The sequence below is a fragment of the Emydura macquarii genome, unplaced genomic scaffold (assembly GCF_026122565.2).
Source record: "Emydura macquarii macquarii isolate MOO-44397 ecotype Brisbane River unplaced genomic scaffold, CSIRO-AGI_Emac_v2 contig_6, whole genome shotgun sequence".
NCBI classification, from domain to species: domain Eukaryota; kingdom Metazoa; phylum Chordata; order Testudines; family Chelidae; genus Emydura; species Emydura macquarii.
In genome coordinates this window covers 250,712-272,157 of record NW_027130143.1, presented here as the reverse complement: position 1 = coordinate 272,157, position 21,446 = coordinate 250,712, and the positions used below count along the sequence as shown (strand labels likewise).

At 50.4% G+C, this 21,446-nt stretch overlaps 1 protein-coding gene across 2 annotated transcripts in view; it reads left to right on the top strand.

Moving 5' to 3' along the window:
• Positions 1 to 21,210, top strand: part of SHANK3 (SH3 and multiple ankyrin repeat domains 3) — a 663,543-nt gene extending 642,333 nt beyond the window's left edge. For both annotated transcript variants that reach the window (XM_067548257.1, XM_067547515.1), the window contains one exon: positions 19,369 to 21,210. In XM_067548257.1, the coding sequence (XP_067404358.1) occupies positions 19,369 to 19,912 (544 nt within the window). In that variant the 3' untranslated portion in view covers positions 19,913 to 21,210. The remainder of the gene's footprint in view (positions 1 to 19,368) is intronic.
• Positions 21,211 to 21,446: the final 236 nt, after the last annotated feature.

Sequence of the window (21,446 nt, the reverse complement as noted above, 5' to 3'; positions counted from 1 at the left end):
ATTCTTCACAAAGAATGCACCATGAGCATTGCAGACTGATAATGCACCTCTTAAGGAGGACTGTAATGTTGCTAAGCATGCACTGAGAGCACCCTTTGATGTCTCTGATGCATCTTCAACAGCGATAGCTGCAGCAATAACTCGCCAAAGACACATATGGCTATGCTTGTCCTCCCTTCCCCACATAACAAGGGCAAAGCGTGAAGACCGTTCATTTGAAAGGGATGGACTTTTAGCTCTTAGACAGATGGAGTATTGGAGAAAATGAAATAGATAAGATCAACAGCTAACTCTCTGGGTCTCTTGTAATCTTTCAAGAGATGAATTCTTACACCTGTCTTCAGATGCCCAAGGCAATATTAGCCACCTTACTCTTCATCTTCATATTTCAACAAAGGCAGACAGCACCAGCAACAGCAATCCTCTACTTTGCAGCAGCAATATAAAAGAAGTCTCTTTAAATACAAGATGAGACAAAGAATTCATCTGCCACTTCGTCTTTCCCTGCAGTTAGCTTTCAGGTTTGACATGAAGATCAAGAGCCGCAAACACAACCTTAATTCTGTTCCCCTAACAGTTGCAGAATGTTTATGCCATTTTTATAGAGACTGTCAAACGATCAACGTGGACAGATGGATTTTGGACACTATAAAACACAGTTATACTATCCAGTTTGAGAACCTTCCTCCAAACCAATCTCCCCATTCAGGGCCCCTCTTACGAATGAGTGTTAAGAACAGAAATCAACACTCTACTAAGGGAGAAAGTAGTAGAAGAAGTTCCAGTAAATCTAAGAAATCAGGGTTTCTACTCCTAATTCTTAAGAAAGATGGAGGTTTTTGTCTAGTTCTGGATCTGAGGAAGCTAAACAGAGAGATCCAAAGGTTTCACATCAGAAAGTTAACTCTAGAATCCATTATCCTCTCCTTGTCCTGTCTAAATTGATTTGCTGCTCTCCATCTCAAAGAAGCTCACTTTCATATTTTGATAAGACCATCGTACGGGAAATACCTTAATTTCTCCACAGGGCAGGATCATTTCCAACACTGGGTGCTCCCCTTTGGCCTTTCTGCTGTACTCCAAGTATTTACAAAATGGCTATCCATACTGGCAACTTTTCTGAGAAGACGGGATTTTTATTTTTCCAGATATAAATGTTTGGCTCCTAAAAGCAGCTTCCAAAGATTAAGTGAATGGAGTTGCTCAGTTCACGTGCTCTGTGTTCCGAAAGTTGAGATTTTTGATACATGAAAAGAAATCCCTATAGACATTTTCACAAAATATCCTTTTCATAGGAGCACTTGACTCCACAGTGGCGAGAGCTTACCTTCCAAAGGAGACATTCCTGAAGATGAAATCTACCATTCTGTCTTCAAAGTCCAGCTCAGAATGTAAAGTGCTTCCTCTCCCTCCTGGGTCTTATGGCATCACCACATATGTTACCCCTTGCGCAAGACTAAGGATAAGACCCCCTTGAGCACTGGTTGGCAAGAAACTTCAGACCTGCAGTACAGAACATAAGTCTAATACTTAACATTCCTACAACATTTCAGCAAAAACTTCTGTGGTGGATGAACCAGGAACATGTATGGAAGGGTCGGATGTGCAACCTTCCCTCTCCTTCCATGATAATTACAACAGATGCCTCTAAAACAGGATGGGGTGAACAGCTTAGCAGCCATTTACAAGAGGTCTCTGGAATCCGAAAGTGACACTCTTGCTATCGGTGTTCTAGAGTTAAGAGCGCTTCATTAGCACTCAGATCTTTCCTTCCTCTAGTGCAGGGGGTCTGTGGTTCAAATGGCCATGGACAATATGACAGCAGTGGACTATATAAACAAACGGAGGAACCCACTCCTCACAGCTTTGCAAGGAAGCAATGAAGCTTTGGAGATTGGTTTATTCTTCACCAGATTTGTCCAGTAGTTCTGCATGTGGCACGATCTCTCAGCCAGTCAGTAGACCAATAAAGTAGAGACTCTTCCCAGATGTAAGAATAGCACTTAAAGACTGTCATCCAGGACTTTTTTGCTCTTTGGAGTGCTCCAAATACAGACCTATTTGCCACAAGATTCAACACTACGTGCCATTATTTTTATTAAGAAGTGGGCGTATACTCCTGCTCTTGAACAGATGTATTCCTCCTCTGTTGGGTACAGATTTAATATATGCTTTCCCACCATTCCCTTTAATTTCGAAGGTTGTGGAGAAGATCAGAGAACTCAGCAAGGATTATACTTACTGCCCCAGCATGGTCGAGACAACAGTGCTACATGGACTTGCTCCTCCCTTCCAAAGTGAACTACAGATGCTCACCTGTGTCTCTGGATCTTCTGTCATAACAGCAAGGGACAGTGTCCTTTCACTGCATCTGACAGCGCGGGAAGCAGGGCGCTGACAGAATTAAAGAACTGTCATTGATAGATGTACATGTTTTATTTAATGCTAGAAGATGATCTAGGAAATGTTATGATTTAAAATGGAAAAGATTTCCACTGTGGGTATCTGATAAGGGTATTGATCCTGTGTCAGCTCCTATTCAATCCACATTCAAGTATTTGCTGTTTCTAAAGAATAAGGGTGCATCTGTTACATCGCTCATAGTACCAGTTAGCCACAATTGCAGCTTTTCATGTACCAATAGATAGTAAATCTGTATTCTCGCATGATATCTTTAAAAGGTTTCTGAAAGGTTTATTCAATCTTTATCTCCCTGTGAGAGAGCCTGTTCTCGCATGGGATTTGAATTTAGGGCGATCACACTTTGTCTGCACTCTTCGACCCTTTGTCTTCTTGCTGTCTATTACATCTTTTGATTAAACTGAATTTATTTTAGAAATCTTGTCAACCAGGAGCTTTAGAGTACTTCATGCCTTAGTGACTGACCTTCCAGTTACAATTTTTTGTAAAGATAAAGTAGTTCTTCATCCTCACCAAAAATGTATACAAAAAGTAATTTCTGATTTTCATGTCAGTCCATCCGTTATTCTACCAGTATTTTTTGCAGACCACATTCAAATCAGGGCAAGTGAAAGTTTCATTGTTTGGCTGCTAAGACTGTTACATTTCTATTTAGATAGAACCACAGATTTTAGATCATCATGCAAGTTGTTTATTTTATACATGGTACCTGTAAACAAAATCCCATTTCCGCACACACTGAGCGAGGTGGGTCAGACTATAGAGTAAAAAAGTTATAAAAATGCCTCATGTTCTTCCTTGCACTGCTGTGAGCATAGTCCACAATCAATGGCTGCTTCTGTTGCATATTTAAAGCATGTTCTACTAATTGAAATTTGTAAGGCAGCTACGTGGAATTGAATTCAAATGTGTGCTAAGTATTATGCGTTAGATATTTCACCTAAAGCAGATGTCCAGTTTGGTAGACCAATCCTGCATTCCTTGTTTTAATTAGGACTCCTTAACCACCATTCATCTTTCAATATATACTGCTGACTCCACTGTCCCAAGAATGGAAATATGCAGAGGACACTCAAAGAAATGAAGGTAATTGACTTGTCACCAAGATTCTTCTAGGTGGACTCTGCATATCCATACTTCTCACCCTCCTTCCCCTTTTCTGTGGAGTCATAATTACTCATGGCTCTACATTAGCAGTGGAAGAAACTGAGGCAGCAACTGCTGTCATGCCCCCTTTTCTAGCCCCACACTCAGAACATGCTGGATCACCAAGGGGGAGGGACAGGAAGGGGGTGCATGAATGCTTTAATAGACACTACTAGCAGAAGGCCGCACCATTCAATGACTCCAGTTGATGCATAACCCAAGAGTGGAAATATGCAGAGTCCATCCCGGAGACCCTTGGTTACAAGTAAGTAGCCTTGATTTACCTTTTGAACTGGGGCTGTATAGCGATGACTCTTCCCATAAAGAGCTCAGACAGGAGGCAAGCATTGCTCGTGTATAAAGCACTTTATGAAGATGTATTTCCATTTAATGCTTAGAAAAATAAAACAGTGGATCATCACAAGGGGACAGAGTCCAGGTTGTGTATTCAACCTTAACATTTGCTTTGCCTGACTCCTGCTTGGCTCTGCAGCCTTGACAGTGTCTTGCTGTACTTTTTGCATTTTATTGCCTTATTTTTTTTAAAGATAGAAACTTTAAAAAAAAAAAGGAAGGGGAGAGGAAAAAGGCCCAATTCTAAAACCAACTGGGACCAGTCAGCTCAGATCTACAGGTGTCCGTTAGTACTGCAGGCCAGGTGCACATTTCCAGACCTGTGCCTGTACATATCTAAAGGAGATATGTTACACCCTGTTAAGATGCCCCACTGTCAGCAGAGTTAAAACATTCCTTGGCAAAATTCTGCTCTCATTTGTACCTGTGTAAACCCAGACTGATTCCACTGAAGTCAATAGAGTTACTCCAGATTGAAACCAATGTAACTCAGAACAGTATGTGATGCCTATAACTTTAAAACCAGATTTCTCCATACGTGGCTTAGAACTTTGATCTCAATGAGATTTACAAAACAAGCTAGGCTTGAAGGTCAATAGATTGAATGCTACAAACATTTACATAAGCAAACCAACTGCTTCCTGGGCCATCTAACTGCTTCCCCACAAGGCAGCTTCTGGGCAGCAATATGCCCTCTTCCAGGACCAGCCCCCTGCCCACATAATGCAACCCCTGTAGAGATCAGTCTAGCAGCTCTCATAATGCAGCTCTTTGGCAATCTCCTGACCTACCTTGAAGCTGATACAATGGCTGACCACAAGCAAAGGAATCAAGTTCCAGAGGAGGTAAATATACAGCGCTGGGGATCGTAGACGGGGATATAGGTGATCAGATTCAGGAGTCAAAAGCCAGGAAGCGGAGGTCAGAGATGGAGATAGAGTCAGGAGTCAAGCCAAGGATGAGGTGTAGAAGCAGGGTGTGGACCAGGACAGGAAGGCAGGACTCATGAACAAGGTAGGGCCCAGGAGTCACGTAGGAAGGCAGGATCCGGTGTGGCAGCCAACTAGGAATTCACCTAGTTGTTCATGCAACTTCCTGTGCTTCTTGGCTTAAATAGTGAGTCTGAGCCAATTGGAGAGACCAGATGTCTCTTCCATTTGGGAGCTTTGTGGATGATGCCTATGATGAAGGAGGATCCACCAGTCTATACTCTCTGCTGGTACTAGCAAGCTGCTGAGTGGTGGCTGTGGTCTGGGGACTTCTTCTTCAAGTGCTTGCTCATGTCCATTCCATTGTAGGTGTGTGCACGGTTACTGGAAAACTTTTCCCCTTAGCAGTTCCCATAGGGCCAGCTTCAGTGCCCCCGGAGTCCCGTGTGCATGGCACGGTATATGAGGCTCTACGCCCCCTCAGTTCCTTCTTTCTGCCACTGATGGTGACTGGAACTGCATTCTTGCTTGCTTCAGCGGGTGCCTCTTAGCTGTAGCCTTTGTTTTTATAAGTAGTTGTTTAGATCAGGGGTGGGGAACCTCCGGCCCGCGGGCCGGATCCGGCCCGCGAAAGAATTTGATCCGGCCCGCGGGCGGGCGGGAAGTGCGCGCCGCCGAAACCCTGCCGCCGTCTGCCCATTTTCGGCGGCGGCGGGAGCTCGGAGGTGGTTACTGGCCCACGGCACCCCGCGGACACTGTAAAACCGCGCCGCCGAAAAGACGGAAACGGCGGCGGCATTTCGGCGGCGGGGGGTGGAGTCGGCGGCGGCGCGGTTCCGTGGGGGGGTCGGGCAGTTCCCGCCGCCGAAACCCTGCCGCCGTTTGCGCCTTTTCGGCGGCGGGGGGAATTCGGCGGCGGAATCAGCGACATGGCCCGCGAATGGAGGCAGCAATATCAAAATGGCCCTTGGCAGGGAAAAGGTTCCCCACCCCTGGTTTAGATAGTTATTAGTTACTGTTGTGGTAGTAAATAAGGTAGTCCCGTTAGGGACCTCCACCTGGTGTCAGGATATGCCCCGATCTCTGGGCTTTAAGCCTTGTAAATCCTGCAGGAAAGTCTTCCTGATTAGCAACCCCTACAAAGACTTTTTAAAGGACCTTAGGGAATCTCATTGAAAGGACAAATGCCGCATCTGCAACGCATTCAGCCCGAGGACCCAAAAGGACTGAGATATCCATCTGAAGGCCTTGTTAATGGATGTGGCCCTTAAACTGGCATCAGAGCCGTTCTGCTCCCTTTTGGCACTGAGCACCGGCTCGGTGAAGCGTGCTTCGCCGGCACTGACTCCATTGTGGCACCAGGCTTCCACTTCACCACAGAGGAAGCCCAGAAAACAGCACCCGGCAGACGACCACGCCCCTGTGTGGAAGAAGGCTAAGGACGTGGCATTGAGCTCTGGGGAAACTCAGCGCCAGTGTGCCAAACAACCCCTGCAGGAGCAGGTTTCACCCAGGGCGGTGAGCCCCGCCGCAGAGCGCCCTCCTCCCCCCACCCCCCCGGACTCTGGAGAGTAGAAGGGGACCGCTACACCTTGCGGTGTCATCGACCCCAGAGCTGCTTCAGGCAGCGGCTGACATGGTGGCCCTGCTCGTTCATCGCACCCCATTGGCCCAGACAGAAAGGACGCGGGGTAGGGCACCCGCATCGAGGGAAAAACCTCTGATGGGTCCCCCCCAGTGGCTGCACACCTCATCAGACCCCTGACATACCTCTCCACAAAATGGGTCACCGTGGAGGAAATCGATCCCACCAAGAGGCCAATCCTCTGGGGCGCGTTCCCCGGCACTGAGGCGTTCTCCGGGAACAGAGCACCAGTACCGGAGGAGCCCAGACAGCCTGAAGCATCACTCACAATCGTCGGCACCAAGGGAAGCGGCATCAATGAGTCGACGCAGGTCCCACTCGGTATCAAGCAAACGCTCCCCCTTTGGAGCCCAGCACCGTTCTCGGTCACTGGCACTGATGAGTTCGCCCGCACAGGGGTGGCGCAGAACCCAGTCGCCGGCATTGCGGTGCTCAACTAGGGAAGAACTCCGCCGACCACGGGCTTCAGTACTAAGAGGCTCCCAGTTGCCCAGATGCCACTCCTGCGCCTCCTCTTACTGTGGGCCGTCTGCCTCACTGAGTTGGTCCAGACAGCAACGCCGCCAGTCACCAGACTCGTACTCCCCGTCCCCAAGATGTTGGTCAAGGGAGCACGGAGATAGGAGATGCAGATACCGCTCCCTCTCCCCTCAGTACCATGAACCGGGGAGACGGTCGAGCTCTGGGCAATGCTGGTCACCGGCAGGAGGGTCTGGTGATTCCAGGGAGGAAAGGACCCAGTGTCTCCCGCAACCCAGTCTCCTTGACCTGAGGGACAAGGGCAAGATCCCTGCCCAGCCCCTTCAGGGTGGCCTCAGGGCCAATGGCCACCCCAGTGGCAGTACTGGAAGCCCCAGGGGTTACAAGTGACCTTGGGACCCTACTCCCTTGTCTCATCAGGGAAGCAATCGGGGCCCCCAGCATCACCGGTGGAGGCCCATGACTCTGAGTCAGGGGAGGAGTCAGACCGTCTGGAGGTTACATCTGCAGGAGCTCCTGCACACTCAGCAGAAATACCGACTCCTCTGGCACTGGGTCAGTCATCATCATCCTCCCCAGACGAGGCATTGGTGGCAGGCCCATTGGCGCCCCTGGACGACTTCCAGGCGCACCTGGAGCTTCTAAAAAGGGTGGTCTCCAACCTCGGAGTAGAAGTGTTTTTCCCAAAGCCACACGCGCCGAAGAGGAAAAGAGATGGCATACGCTGGCTTTCTACTTGGTGAGGACAAAGCTGTTCCGTACGTCCGCGCAGCTGTTCATCGCGGTGGCCGAAAGAATGAAGGACTTACCTGTCTCATTGCAATGAATCTCCTCCTGGATAATTGCCTGCATACGTTTCTGCTATGAGCAGGCGAAGGTTCCGCTACTGGGCAACGTCACAGCTCACTCCAGCAGAGCGCAGGTGTCTTCTGTAACGTTCTTGGCGTTGGTGCCTATGGCAGGACATATGCAAAGCTGCCATGTGGTCGTCGGTGCATACCTTTACATCCCACTATGCTATTGTGCAACAGGTTAGAGATGACGCCAGATTCAGTAGGTGGTGTTGCAGTCAACCAACCTATAAACTCCGAACCCACCTCCAAGGTACTGCTTGCAAGTCACCTACAATGGAATGGACATGAGCAAGCACTCGAAGAAGGAAAGAGAGTTACTTACCTTGTAACAGTTGTTCTTCTAGATGTGGTGCTCGTGTCCATTCCATGACCCACCCCCCCATCCCCGCTGCCAGAGTTGGCAGCAAGAAAGAACTGAGGGGGCATAGGGCCTGCAGCGCCTCATGTACTGCACCATGTGCGCGGACTCCAGGTGGCACCGAAGCTAGCCCTACGGGATCTGCTAAGGGGAAAAGTTTTCCGGTAACCGTGCACGGGGCATGCACGTACCTACAATGGAATGGACAGGAACAATACATCTTGAAAAACAATAGTTACAAGGTAAGTAACCATCTTTTCAAGACCCATGATCCCCCATACTGGGGCAATGGATGATTCAACGCCAGCATAAGAAACTTCTACTGTCCCTGGAGTAGATTGTCAGCCCAGGACCCGCTCTGGGATGCACCTTGCACCAAGCTCAGACCCGCTGGAAAGCTGTGATTGTTGAGCTGCATACACACTCTCTCGTACTATCGAATGTCCTAGCAGAGGTTACATAGCAATAAGGCTGCCACCACCCCAGCTCTTTCCAACCACCAAAGCAGCAAGGATGGAACTCCCTTGCTCCCTTTCTAACACACATGCCCTGTCTGCAGTGCTCTGTCAGTCCTATTTTCATATTTCTAGTTAGTGCTGTGGATAGTCCGAGAGGAGCTGTCTTTGTGCTGACAAGGTAAATTAGACCTGGAGACAATCATTTCATTGCCAGCCCACAGCCCCCTGTTGCTATCACTCTTACCAACATGAAGGCTCAAGATAAGTGTCAGTGGCTCGCCGTGCCTCAGGACAGGGGCATCTGATATAAAGTGTTTCAGCATATCACACATTTGCTGTTGGGGAATTACCCAGTTGCACTCAACATCCTGCATTGTGAGCTGACGTATGGCCTCCACTACTGGACAGAACTCGGACAGAACATTTATCATTTCTGTGACGTGCTGTACCCCTTTCACATCCCGTGGAGCTGGCATGTCTCTGGCTGCCTTGATCTTGCTGGGATCTGCTTTCAGCCCCTCTGCTGTGAGCAAGTGTTGCATGTACGTCACCTCTTGCTGTTTGAATTGATTTTCTTCTGGGATCAGTTTTGTGTTCTTGTCCCTGCACAGCTATAGAAAAGTTTGTCGTTTTCTGTCATGGACTCATTCAGCTTCTGTAATTTGTTCCCTTCATGTACAATGCGGCTATGCTCTGCAGTTACTTCCAGCCCAGGCATTCCTTCCAGCATTTGAGTGAGTTTTGCTGGAACACCTCTGGTGCTGGGCTTGTGCCCATCTGATGCACAGCCATCTAAAGCTGTTGCAAAGGTGGTCAGTACGTGGGATTCTTTATTCAGGCTTATGTGCCAAAACCCATGCCTCGTATCACAGACCATGGCGATTCTGGTTTTGGAAAGTTCTGGCAAGATGCCATCAATTGTGGACAGTGGCTGTTGGCATCTTTTCCATACCCAGTTCAGTGGCTTTGGGCCTGTGCATATGCATAATTTGCCTGGTGTCCCTTTTACCATTAGGACGCTTACCCAGGCCATACTGGCCTCTACAGACACTGTGCTACACCTGCTTTTCAGCCTTTCAGGTTCTTTGCATGCTGGATTAGTGGATTCCAGTACCACTGGAATTTTCCTTCACAGTATGGAAGCAGATCACTGTGGGGTCTGCTTCCAATTGCAGCTTTCCTTCGAGGCACCCATTGCCTTTGAAAAAAAATGTCATATGCTTTTAAAATTGTCTCCATTGTCCCCCTTTTGCTTCTTGCACTGCAACTATAACATTCTGACGCTGCACCCTGATGAGATCCATGGTTTGCATGGCTGTAGTCCCCAAGAAGGATCTGTGGTGCTTACCACCCACCACCACAAAGTTCAGTTGGTACCACCCATTATTTTTCAAGTTAGGGCTTGTCTACACTTACCTCGGAGAGTTGGCGGCAGTCGACCGGAGTTACGGAAACTACGCAACAAACTTGTGTAACTCCTGTCGACTTCTGTTCTTCTGTTCTGCGCACCATTGTCACTGCACTGCGCCAATGGGAACCGCGTTCCCCACGACGCAGCACTGCGCCACTTGAGAAGGTGGTCTTAATACGTCGATTTCTGGATCGACTGAGGGGTCTGCATTGACGACTCAGTCGATCCAGATAAGTCGATCTGACAGCGGCGAATTTGTCGCCATCAGTGAAGACATAGCCTTAGTTACTCTGGAGTCACATTTTCCTATTAGCTGCATTATGCTCCCATTGTACATTATTGGATTGCCCACTGCTGTTTGTAATGGGTGTGTTCAAGTCCAATTCCCATTGTAGGAGGAATCACATTGCAGGAAGCCCTGCTATCCAGCTGAAATCATACCGGGCACTTTCCTACGACTATTGCATCACGGAGTTTAGTATTGTCCCTTGTTTCTTGCCTGTCCCGACAGTCTGAACCTGATATACCCTCGGACTCAAGGAGAGAGTCATGATGTCATCACCACTGTCGGATGTGCCAGTCACCGCTTGTACAAGTCTGACTGCATCTTTCTGAGCCCTTCCTCTGCTCTTGCACACTCTGCTAACGTGGTTCAACTTGCCACAGTCCTTGCGATGCCAACCTAGTGCAGAGCACTTCTCTTTGACCCACTCATGCCATCTGCTGCGGTTAATGTATCTTACTAGGGACACGGAACCCTTTTGCTATCATCTCACTGCGTCACTGTACTCCTGGGGCGTTGTGCCTCTTAGAGCTTTCATCCTTTCTCTTGGGATGTCCCAAGCACACCCCATGTCTAAGCACCTGTCCAGTGTGAGAGCTCCTTCCTGGAGCAGTCGCTCCCGCAGGAGGTGATTGATCCTAAGTGCTGCAGACTGGCCTGCCCCAAAGAGGGAGTCTGTTAAGTACCAAAGTTGAATGGAGCCACCAGTGTGCCTGAGGCAGTGACAAGGGCTAGTGATAAACCTGTGTTGCTTCATGGTTTTCTTCTGCTTTGGAGAGCAATAGGTCCAGGGCTGTTGGGAGGCCTGAGGCAGTGACAAGCTGCAGAGTGGTGCAGACCTGTCAGTCTTGTTCCCCCCGAGATAAACTCATAGTTTTACTTTCCTGCTGTTGGCCTCCTCCTGCATGGCCAGGTCTGTGTATTGCTCGAACTCCTTCCACCAGCTCCATCACAGGGCTAGGTTTTTGTCTGCACAATCCAGGAAACTGGGGACTGCAAACCGAGTTCCATGGCTCACGCCACCAGCTGCTGCACTGCAAGGAACGCACTGCTCAGATGCTGCCACCATAGTTTGTTCACAAAGAGAAATGCTGAATGCTGAGTGGAACTTACAGCCTGTGGAATTGGAGGAGAGTCAGAGAAGGGTGATAAAAGTAATCAAAGCCTGGAAAACCTCTCCTATGGAGGAGATTGAAAAGATTGAGTTTGTTACTTTAACGAGGAGACAAATGAGAGGGGACACTGTATAAGTATATAAAACACTGAATGGACTAGAGAAGGGAGACCGGCAACTTCCATCCTTGTCCCATAGCACAAGAACAAGGTGGCGGGCAATGAAACTAAAAGGTGGTAAGTTCAAAATATAGGAAATACCTCCTCACACAATGCATGATTAGACAGTGTAACTCATTGCCACAGTGTGTCTGTTCTGCAACGGTTCTTATGCCACCCTCATCCCCATGGTCTCTGAGCACCTTTGCGCGTGCTTTAAGCAACATGACTAACTCCTGTCACATGTGGTTGATTATCTCTCATCCTGTCCCCCGGGGGAGAATTTGTGTGCAGTTTGAGTGGGTTGTTTCGACAGGGTTTTTGTTTCACTGCATCTTTCTTTCTTTAATGTGCACATAAGATGACAATGAGGCCAAGAACTTAGCAAGATTCAACAAGGGATTGGGCATTTATATGGATAACAGGAATATCCATAGTTACAATAGCTGTTGCTAACCGATTTTGGAGGGGTGTATAACCATATGCTTCAGGGCTTAAAACTCTAATGGTTAGAGATCATGATGAGATTAGCTTGTATCTGCTACTGAGGGATTCTCATCTGAAGCAGTGCTGGCCACAGTTGGAGACAGGCTACTGACCTAGGTGGACCACCGCTCTGATCCAGTTGGGCAATTCCTGTGTTCCTATGGAGGCAAGCAACTAAATAAGTTTTGGAGCGTTTGTTTCTGATGCCTTGTTGATGTCAATATAAGAGTCTCCCAAGGCAGCAAGCCAAGGGTGTTTCATCTCCATCACCAGCAGGGTCACAGTCAGCACCTGTATGAGCCATGCAGCCTTTGGCAGTCTGTACGTAAGAATTAAGTCAGCATTTCCACTCTTAGGTGGCTGAATTTAAATTATTTTGTTTTACCTGTGTCTCTTTTGGATCTAAAGTTGGAGGAGAATTCTGTTCCACCTGCCTCCCTGCATTTTCTTTCCTTGTGATAAGCTAAGCAGCCAGGAGGGATTGCGGGGGTCTGGCCTGGGGCTCAGGGTATCATCCTGCCAGGTCTTATAACGCGTGCTGTATTGTGCGCATCATCAATCCTGATAGCATACATTTCTGTCTGTTTGCTGATCAGAAATATTTGCAGACCACCATCAATTTGTGTTCATGGGACGTTGTACCTCTGCTGTGTGTATGTCGAGGCAATGGCTCTGACCAGGTATCTGCTGTAAGACATCTTGTCTGACATGTCTTTTCTCGAGCTATTCCTAGTTTGGACTGTGATGAATGATGAATGATGAACTGGGTTGCGTCGAGGACCCCTGTGAGTGGTGCTGGCTCTAACACCCTCTGTAGCGGTGCGTGTATGCGCCCGTGCGTAGGCGCTGCTGGGTTCCTTCTTACTGCCTGTGTTGGTGCTGGACTGTCTCTTGCTCTTGCAAGCCTTCCGAACCCAATGTTTTTCTTTTCCTTCTCTATATGTGTACATAGGATAGTGTTTAGTTAGCTGTAGTTACTTGTTAGTTACTGACCCAGGGGTTCCTGGATTTTAAACCCTGTGCTTCGTATAGGAAGCGACCCACATCGGAGCTGTCTGAAGTGCTTGGGGGAGACTCACGTACCTGAGAAGTGTAAGATTTGCAAAAGTTTTCACCCCCCACTCCCCACCGACTAAAAAGGACCGTGCCATTCAGCTGAAGGCCATTCTGATGGAGTCATCACTCAGACGGGCGTCAGAGCTGGGTTGTCTGGACTTGGCGCCAAGCACCTCGGCCTTGGCACGGAGAACCCTTCCTCATGGCACCAATCGACATCCCTGGTGCCAAAGAAGAGGCTGAAGAAGATGCACACCAAGCAGGGGCATTCGCCAGCAAAAAAGAAGAAGGGTGCGGGGACCCAAACGAGACCCTCAGCAGGCTGGCAATCCCCACAACCCCCAAGGGGTCCCTTACTTTAACAAGCTTCAAGCCCTGTAACAGGCCCGCCACCAACTCCGGGCAGCAGTAAAGGGCCCTGTCACTTGGCAGTGCTGACTACTCCAGAGGCCTTCCAGGCAGTGAAGGATCTCCTGGTGATGCCCATACCACCGACACCTAGGGAGGTAAGACTTCTGCACTGGGACTCGGCAGTGATGCCAGTAGGGAGCTCATTAAGGGGAAAACTGTGTTGAAACCAGTGAGGTGGTTCCCGTCTCCCAAGCACCAGCACATAGACGGTCCCCGGACCCAAATCTCCACCCACCGGAACGATGCAGTGAGAGGTTGGGTTCCCATCGTCGGTCTCTGAGTGTCCATCACAGATCGGCAGAATAGCAGTACCAGTACAAGTACCAGTCCCTGGAACGTCGTTGGTCCCCATATTCCCGGCACGGATCCCAGGAACCGCGACTCCGATCTCCTGTGCCTTACAGAAAATCTAAGGACAAGAGCCGGTCCTGGGATACCCGACACATAGACTCTCCACACCGATCCCTGGTGCCGGATCACCAGCACGCACATTACAGTGCCAAGGGACAGTCCAAGTTGGCACCGCCAAGGTCTCCAAACAGCGGTTCCTCACTCTCAGACAGTGAGGAGGTGGTCCAGCAGATGGGCCCGTCCTTGACCCCAGCAACCAGCTTCCATGTGATGCCACTGATGGGGGCATGGTCTCAGGGGCCATGACCCAGACCATGGCAATACTGGAACCTGTGTGGGTTTCCCCCAGGAATTCTTCAGGCTTACTCCGTGACAGGTACATCAGTAACCAAGTTCCTCGGTGCCCCAGAGTATGGCACCGCACCTAGACATGGAGTCGGACCAAGAAAGGTCACCCACCTCAAGCCCAGGAGGAGAATCCCAATCCTCCGCAGCCTCTTCCTCATCCTCACCTGATGAGGTGGTAACAGGCCCCTCCTCTGCCGGAAGATTTCAGATCCCATCAGGAGCTGCTTAAAAAAGTAGTGTCCAATCTGGGCCTCAAAATAGAAGAGCTCAATGAGCCTGCAGACAAAAACTGGATGAAGGATTCAAGGGTGACTCTGTGTTCTCTTGGCCTATATTCCCCGTCATCGGCCAGGAGACGTTTCAGGCCCCACAGGCTCAGAGATTCCAGGGCAACCCCATGGAAAGCCCTACAGGAAAAGGAATAGGAGTTACAAGAGGTGTCAGACAAGAGCTCTCTGTTGCTGCTGCTGTTGATATGCAGAGAGCAGCATGGCTGCAATGCCAAAGGCTTCCCGCAGTCTTGCTGTCTGCAGAAACGACTTCCCTTTTCCAGGCTCAGGGTTTTTCAATTCCTGCATCACTAGGCTCGGTGCAATTTTTTTATTTTTGGGAGTTTATCAAGCATTCCTCAGGAAGCATCCTTCCAGTTTCAGAGACAGCCCCAGCCTCCTCAAGCTACAGAGGAAACCCTTGCTGACATTTACCTGTTAGGGTCAGCAAGTTCTAAATCTCAGACAGAAGATGGTGACTTCTCCTCCCACTTCTGGACTGCCATCTTTTGTGAAAGAGAATATTCGAAAGACTCAGCCTGGTTCCTGTGAATTTCATCATCTTTCCTGTCCCTTTTGAAAAGGGTTTGGTTTCTTTCTTGGCAGCATGGAATGAAATTGCCTCTGACAACTGGGTTTTGGAGATCACTCAGAGATGCTTTTTTCCGTTCAGTTCTGCCCCCAAGCCACTCCCCTAGCCCCTCCCTTTTCAGGGATAACTCCTCTCCTGAGAACGTTCTGAGGGTCAGAATCATCATCCTTCCTCAGACAAGGAGCAGCAGAGCTGAGCCCTCATCCCAGTGGTGTCATGGAGATCCTTACTATGCCCATTAGTTCCTCAGCTCGGAGATGCCAGGATGTTTTCATCCCCTTCTGGACCTGAGAGGACAACCCCTTCCCTAAACCCGCAGCACTGGCCTCAGATCCCAGGAAATACCATTACCTCTGCTACAGAGGGATCATTGTAACTACAGAGTTCTACATTTGGTCCTGCCGCTGCACCAAGAGTTTTCATGAAGTGTCTAGCAGTGGTGACAGATCACGTGAGAAGGCAGGGAATTTGCATCTCCCAATACCTCAGCAATGGGTTGGATTGGGTTAGCCAGTCTCTGCCCAGCTGTACTGAATTCACTTCCCGCCTGGCTCTTAAACTTAGTTTTCACTGAGCTGATGTCCCTTTGCAACCATGAGGAGGCTGCTCCCTCTAGGCCCTTTTCTTCCCCCAGCATTGAAGTCAGGGAGTCACTCTTAGCCTGTGGTGGGAGAATCAGGCCCTATCTTATTGTTTCTAAAGACTGCATTCCTCAACTCCGTAGCATTAGCCTGGGGAGCCTGCTAACTCCAAGCCTTACTGGATGGCCTGGTATTCCATGAGGATGAATCGATTCTACATCTTCAGCAAAAGGGATTACCAGCTTCCACCGGAGCCAAGCCATTGCTCCACCTCTTGATTGCTCTAAGCTGTACTACTTAGTGAAGGAGGCTAGGTTACGTACTCTAGACATCTGGGGGCCTTCGTCAGTACCTAAATAGAACGGAAGCTTTTAAGAAACCCCATGTTTGTAGGGCATGAGGAAGTTCTACACCCGCCGATTATCCAGATGGATACAACTTTGCATTCAGTGTTTTGATACCAGAAGATTCTACCTGGCCTACAGCAGCTCTGCCACATGTCTGCAAAACGATCCTGTGGTGGAGATAGTAGAGCTGGCAGCCCGTCCTTTACACAGCAGCAGCGGCGTAGCCTGGCTTGGCCAGGCCTCCAGGTCTGATGCCTGTTTGGGAGGGCAATCCTGCAATCACTTCTTCTCAGACCCACCTCCCTGGGGATTTGTGACTGCTCATTAATCTCCCCAGATTGTGGCTATGTGCCAACAATGCTCAGGGCAGAACGTACGTTTACCCACCAGTAACTGTAGCTCGCCACCCACTATGTTGTTTCAGCATCTCCAAAATTCAAAGTGGAAGGAATGGAGGGATGGAAACCACAGTGCTTGTGAAGGGCTGGGTAGAGCTGGGAAAAATGTTTTCACAAATTGTTTGCCAAAAAAATGCATTTCTGGGTTAACCAAAACTCTTTGCAAATTCAGGTTAAATTCAGCAAATAGTTCTGGCTGGAAAAAAATGGGGGGAAATTCTGAAAAAGGCAGAATATTTTTTATTTTGTTTCGTTTAGAAAATTAGCTAGATTTGACCAGAAAAACGCAACAAAGACCAAAAAATAAAAAAAAGTCTCACAAGTGAAACTATTTTTGTGTTGAACAAAACATTTTGTTCAACTATTTTATTTAATTATTTATAGTTTTGACCCAAAAAAACCCCTGAAAAATTGTCATTTTGGATTAATATTAAAAATTGGGGGGGGGAGGGGGGGGAGGAATTTTTCAGTTTGGTCACCAAACTAAAAAAATCAATTATTTGCCCAGCTCTAGTATTGAGGGAGTGTGTGTGTGTGTGTGTGTGTGTGTGTGTGAGATCCCCAATGGTCACAGCTTTCCAGAGGGCTTCAGCCCGTGGTTCTATGCACAGAGATGTCCCAGTCTGCTCTGATACTCCCAGAGGCAGGTGAGTAACGTCTCTGTCCAGCCAAGAAGCCAGAGTTAGAATTGCCCAGTCAGCAATAGAGAAGGAAAGCGTAAAGTGGAACTCAGTGGCTGTGATCCCCCTTTCTTCTCTGCGAGCAGGCTGTTCTGAGAGCCCTACGCTCTCCCTTCTGCCGCTCAGCTGGGTGGGCTGGAGACCTACGCCGGCTCCCGTCCCTTTGGCAGCTGCTCTGTAGCAGGCTTAAAGAATCTGCTTCTTCATCCACATCAACAGAAAGGCGCGTCTGTATTTCAAGGGAAATGTGGGGAGTGAAGGAAGCACCATGGCCTACCTCTGTCTGTCTCCTCGTCCTTTAGCACTTCACCCCAGTGTCAGCTGTTGTGTGTTGTGTGCAGGGGCATGGAACCAGAGCCATGTGGTGATTTCTGTCACTGCTCTGAACATTGGTTCGAGCCCCATGTGCACCCTAGCAAGGGGCCCACTGCCCATGCGTGACCTGGCTCAGCTTTGAGTGGAATGGGAACATCTGATGAGACCTGACATTCAGCTCTGTTAGTATGCCAGTGCCTGCTCCACAAGCACTGCTCTAGGCTCTACAAACTGCACGCTCTTCAGTGGGAGAAGTTTAGGGTTTAAGTTTAAAGCCACTCGGTAATGCTTACACAAATTCTTCTGGCCCCAAAGTTAATCCAGAATAGCTGCCGGGTTTTCTGCCCCCAGCTCCAGATCCTGCCCTTGCCCAGGCAGGTGTCCCATGCTGTTGCTCACTGGCCCACAGGAGGCTAAGAACTACCCACGGGTGTTAAACAGCTGTCGGTCCATTGCATTTCATCCATTGTAGTTGGTGCTCCATGAGATGGGCATCCCAGTTCTGAGCCCGGGGGGCCTAGCTACCTGACACAGGGGTACACAGACCCAAGCCACTGGGGGCCAGCACCCAGATTAAGGATGCCTGGACCCATGCCTATAGTACCAAGCTACCCAGAACAGGGCTACCTTGAGCCCACCAGTTGGGCCGAGCTGCCTGGTGTGGGGATACCCACACCTGGGCCAGTGGCACCAAGGTAGCCAACATGGGGTGGGGATACCTAGACGTGAGCCAATGAGGCCCTGTTTCTCTGCTCAAGGCCCCCTCAAACCAGAGTCCCTCTGCCAATGTTTCCTGCACAGGAAGGTTCAGAGCAATCGCATGGGGGTTGAGAGGAGACTGGAAGTTCGAGAACTCGCCTTTCCTAGTCTGCCTGTCAGAGAGCCTGGGATGGGCACACGGAGACATGTGAACCTTCTGTGTTTCCACCCACCACCAAGAATAGCCACTTAGGAGAAGGGAGGGAATCAGAGAAGGAAAGCATGTTCTTAAAGGAAAAGTGGCCCTGGCTATAGCATGTAACGTAGGCCTCAGAGCATGTAAACCTTGCAGCCGCTAGCGGAGGAGGGAGCCGTGTGCGCACGGGTTAGCAATGCCCATGAGGAAGGCCGCCCATCCTGCATTAATGGGCCAAGAAGAGAAACCGAGAAAACACCTTCTGTGTAACCTGCACCCCTGGTCCTGCATTGCCGCCTGAGCCCCATTCCTGTCGCTATATCACACCTGCCGTGTACGGCCTCCACTGTGATGTAGCTGGACTCCCAGTCACAGCCCGTTACGCGATATGGTCCCAGCTGGCTCCATCTTGTTCCAGGCTTGGGCGCTGCCCTCTGAGACGGCCGAGGGTGCTCAGCAGGTTTGCGTTACATTCTGATAGTGTAGTGGGGCATCATTGCAGAGGTGGATTGGCATCGTTAGCAGAGGAAGCTGCAGAGAGGACAGTCAGCGTGGCGAGGAGACGCAAGTTGCCTCAGCCCATGACCGCGGTGTAAAGCCGGAGGCAAGTTAAGGCTACCGTGTGAAGCTGCCACGGGTCTGCATGTGTACCTAGGGCGTGTCAGGGCCATGGGCCTCCCTGGTGGATCTCCATGGGCATCAGCATCGTTGCACCTGGCCTGCGTTTGACCAGGATGTGGAGACACGTGGAGACTCACACACGCCTCTGCTACCTCCTCCCGGAACTGACCCTTCAGGGCTTTCTTGGCTAAACTGCTCCCAGCTTGTCGCCACCCCGAGGCCAACGTTTCCTTGAGCGCTGCGCAGAGTCACTACTCCTGTCCCAGGCTGACCCTGTCCCCATTCCCCTCCCCCCCCCCCCCCCCAGCCCCATGTAGACTGTATCTATGTTCTTGTGTCTCGGGAGCTCCACCTCACCCCTACCCTTTGCTCTTTCTCTCTCTCTCTCTCTCTCTGTCTCCCCACAGACTTTTCAGTAGTTTAGGAGAACTCAGCACCATTTCCCAGCGGAGCTCCGGAACCACATACACCGTTCGACCTGGCAGCCGCTACCCTGTAAGCCGACGTACTCCCAGTCCAGTGAAGCCTGCCCTGGATAGGACAGACCCTCTCAGCACCGTGCGGCCCTATGGATTGACGCCTCCCACCATCCTCAAATCTTCCAGCCTCTCCATCCCGCATGAGCCCAAGGAGGTGCGCTTTGTCGTGCGGAGCGTGAGTGCCCGGAGCCGCTCTCCATCCCCCTCACCCGCTCCTGGGCCATCTCTGCACACCCTGCACCCACCACGGCCCTTCATGCAGAAACCCCTCCACCTGTGGAACAAGTATGATGTAGGGGACTGGCTGGAAAGCATCAACTTGGTGGAGCATCGAGACAAGTTTGAGGACAATGAGATCGAGGGCACGCACTTGCCTGCCCTCACCAAGGAGGACTTTGTGGAGCTGGGGGTGACGCGTGTGGGGCACCGCATGAACATTGAGCGAGCACTCAAACAGCTGGTAGACAGTTGACCATCCTAGGCAGTGCTGGCCTCTTCCAAAGCCAACTTACCGGGGGGAGGGGAGGGAAATTTCTACTAGACTAATAAAAACCAATTTGATTCTCTTTCTATTCTGACCACTGCACTGAAGGGCGAGGAGCTGAGGGGCGCCCACTCACTCCATGCACCCAGAGCCCCAGGTGTGCACAAACACACACACATATACACATGCACACTCACGAACATGCTCAGCCCCCCACTCAACCCTGCACCAGCGCGACACCACCTTTGGGGAAAGGGGTGTTGCATGAAATGCGCCCTCTTTGGTGTTCCCCTGGGGAGTCAGGCCTGCATAGCGCTGACGTGCCATTCCCCAAGGGCGCTGCTGGTGGCGGGAGGGCGCAGCGGGCCTGCCCCGTTTGGCACATGCCCCCCGATTCGCACCATGGTGGAACCTTGTTCACCTGCGTGGAACAGGCTGTAGAATGTGCTCTGATCAGTGGGCTTTGGAGAGGAGGTGAGTGGTCAGTGTTACTGGTGCAAAGTAGGAAGCAGAACACAGCAGAGGGTGAGGGGGCTGTCAGTTGTATTGCAATGGTCTTTGTGGGACCCGAGAACTGAACTGATCCATATTCAATGCTACCGTGGAGGTGGGAGCTTGGTGGAATGTCAGCTGAGTCCCTATTCCCTGAGCCAAAGCGAACGGAGGCCTAGGGAACGGCTCGTTAAACATTTCACAGACCACTTATGTGCTGCCTCTCACCGGCCCCCCAAGGGTGGCTGATAGCCTGGTCCGGGGTCCCCTGAGCTCAGCTGGGCAGGCAGCTGGGAAGCTCCTGGAGGAGTTGCTGATGAGCGTGGCAGTGGTGAAGGGGGGCCTGGCATGTACGCTGCCCCGGAGGCCAGGCCGGAGACGGTTAGCGCAGAAAGGCTCCGAGGCGCAGGTTCCAGGGGCAGGCAGCCTGTTTGGCATAGGCTGTCTGGAAAGCCCTGCTGGCGTGCAGGGACGCCTGGAACCAGTGGCCGATCCTGGCACTATTGGGGAGCAGAGCGATGGGAAGGGCATTCTTATTTCACGGCTAAGGTAAATGGTTGGGCATGACCCTGCAGAGAGACCCAGGTCTGCCGCCAACAGCTGCTCCTGGAGAGACCCTGCCCCTAGGCTCCTACAGCAGATCCTGTCCAAAGAGGAACAACCCTAGTGCCAGGCAAGCAAGAAGCCGGCAATGACCTTGCAGAGAAAGACGAGCCTTTGGACTCTGTTCCTTTGCCCTGCTGCCCTTGGGGTGCCCGGGTGAGTGAGGCAGTGACGCGCATGGATAGAAGCATGTTTGGGGGACGTCTGAGGGAGGCTGGCGGGGACTCGAGCAAAAAATGCTTTGCGAACGTTCGGGGGGGTGGGGGGTGGGGGAGTCGTCTATTGCCTCTTGGTTTGGAGTCTTGTCTCCAAGGGGAACACGTTGATGGCTAATATATAATCTCCGTGCATTTATGTAGAGCAACACGAGATGATGCTAAACTCCAGGATCCCCACGCTGTCCTACTCATCCTCATTTTGCATCTTT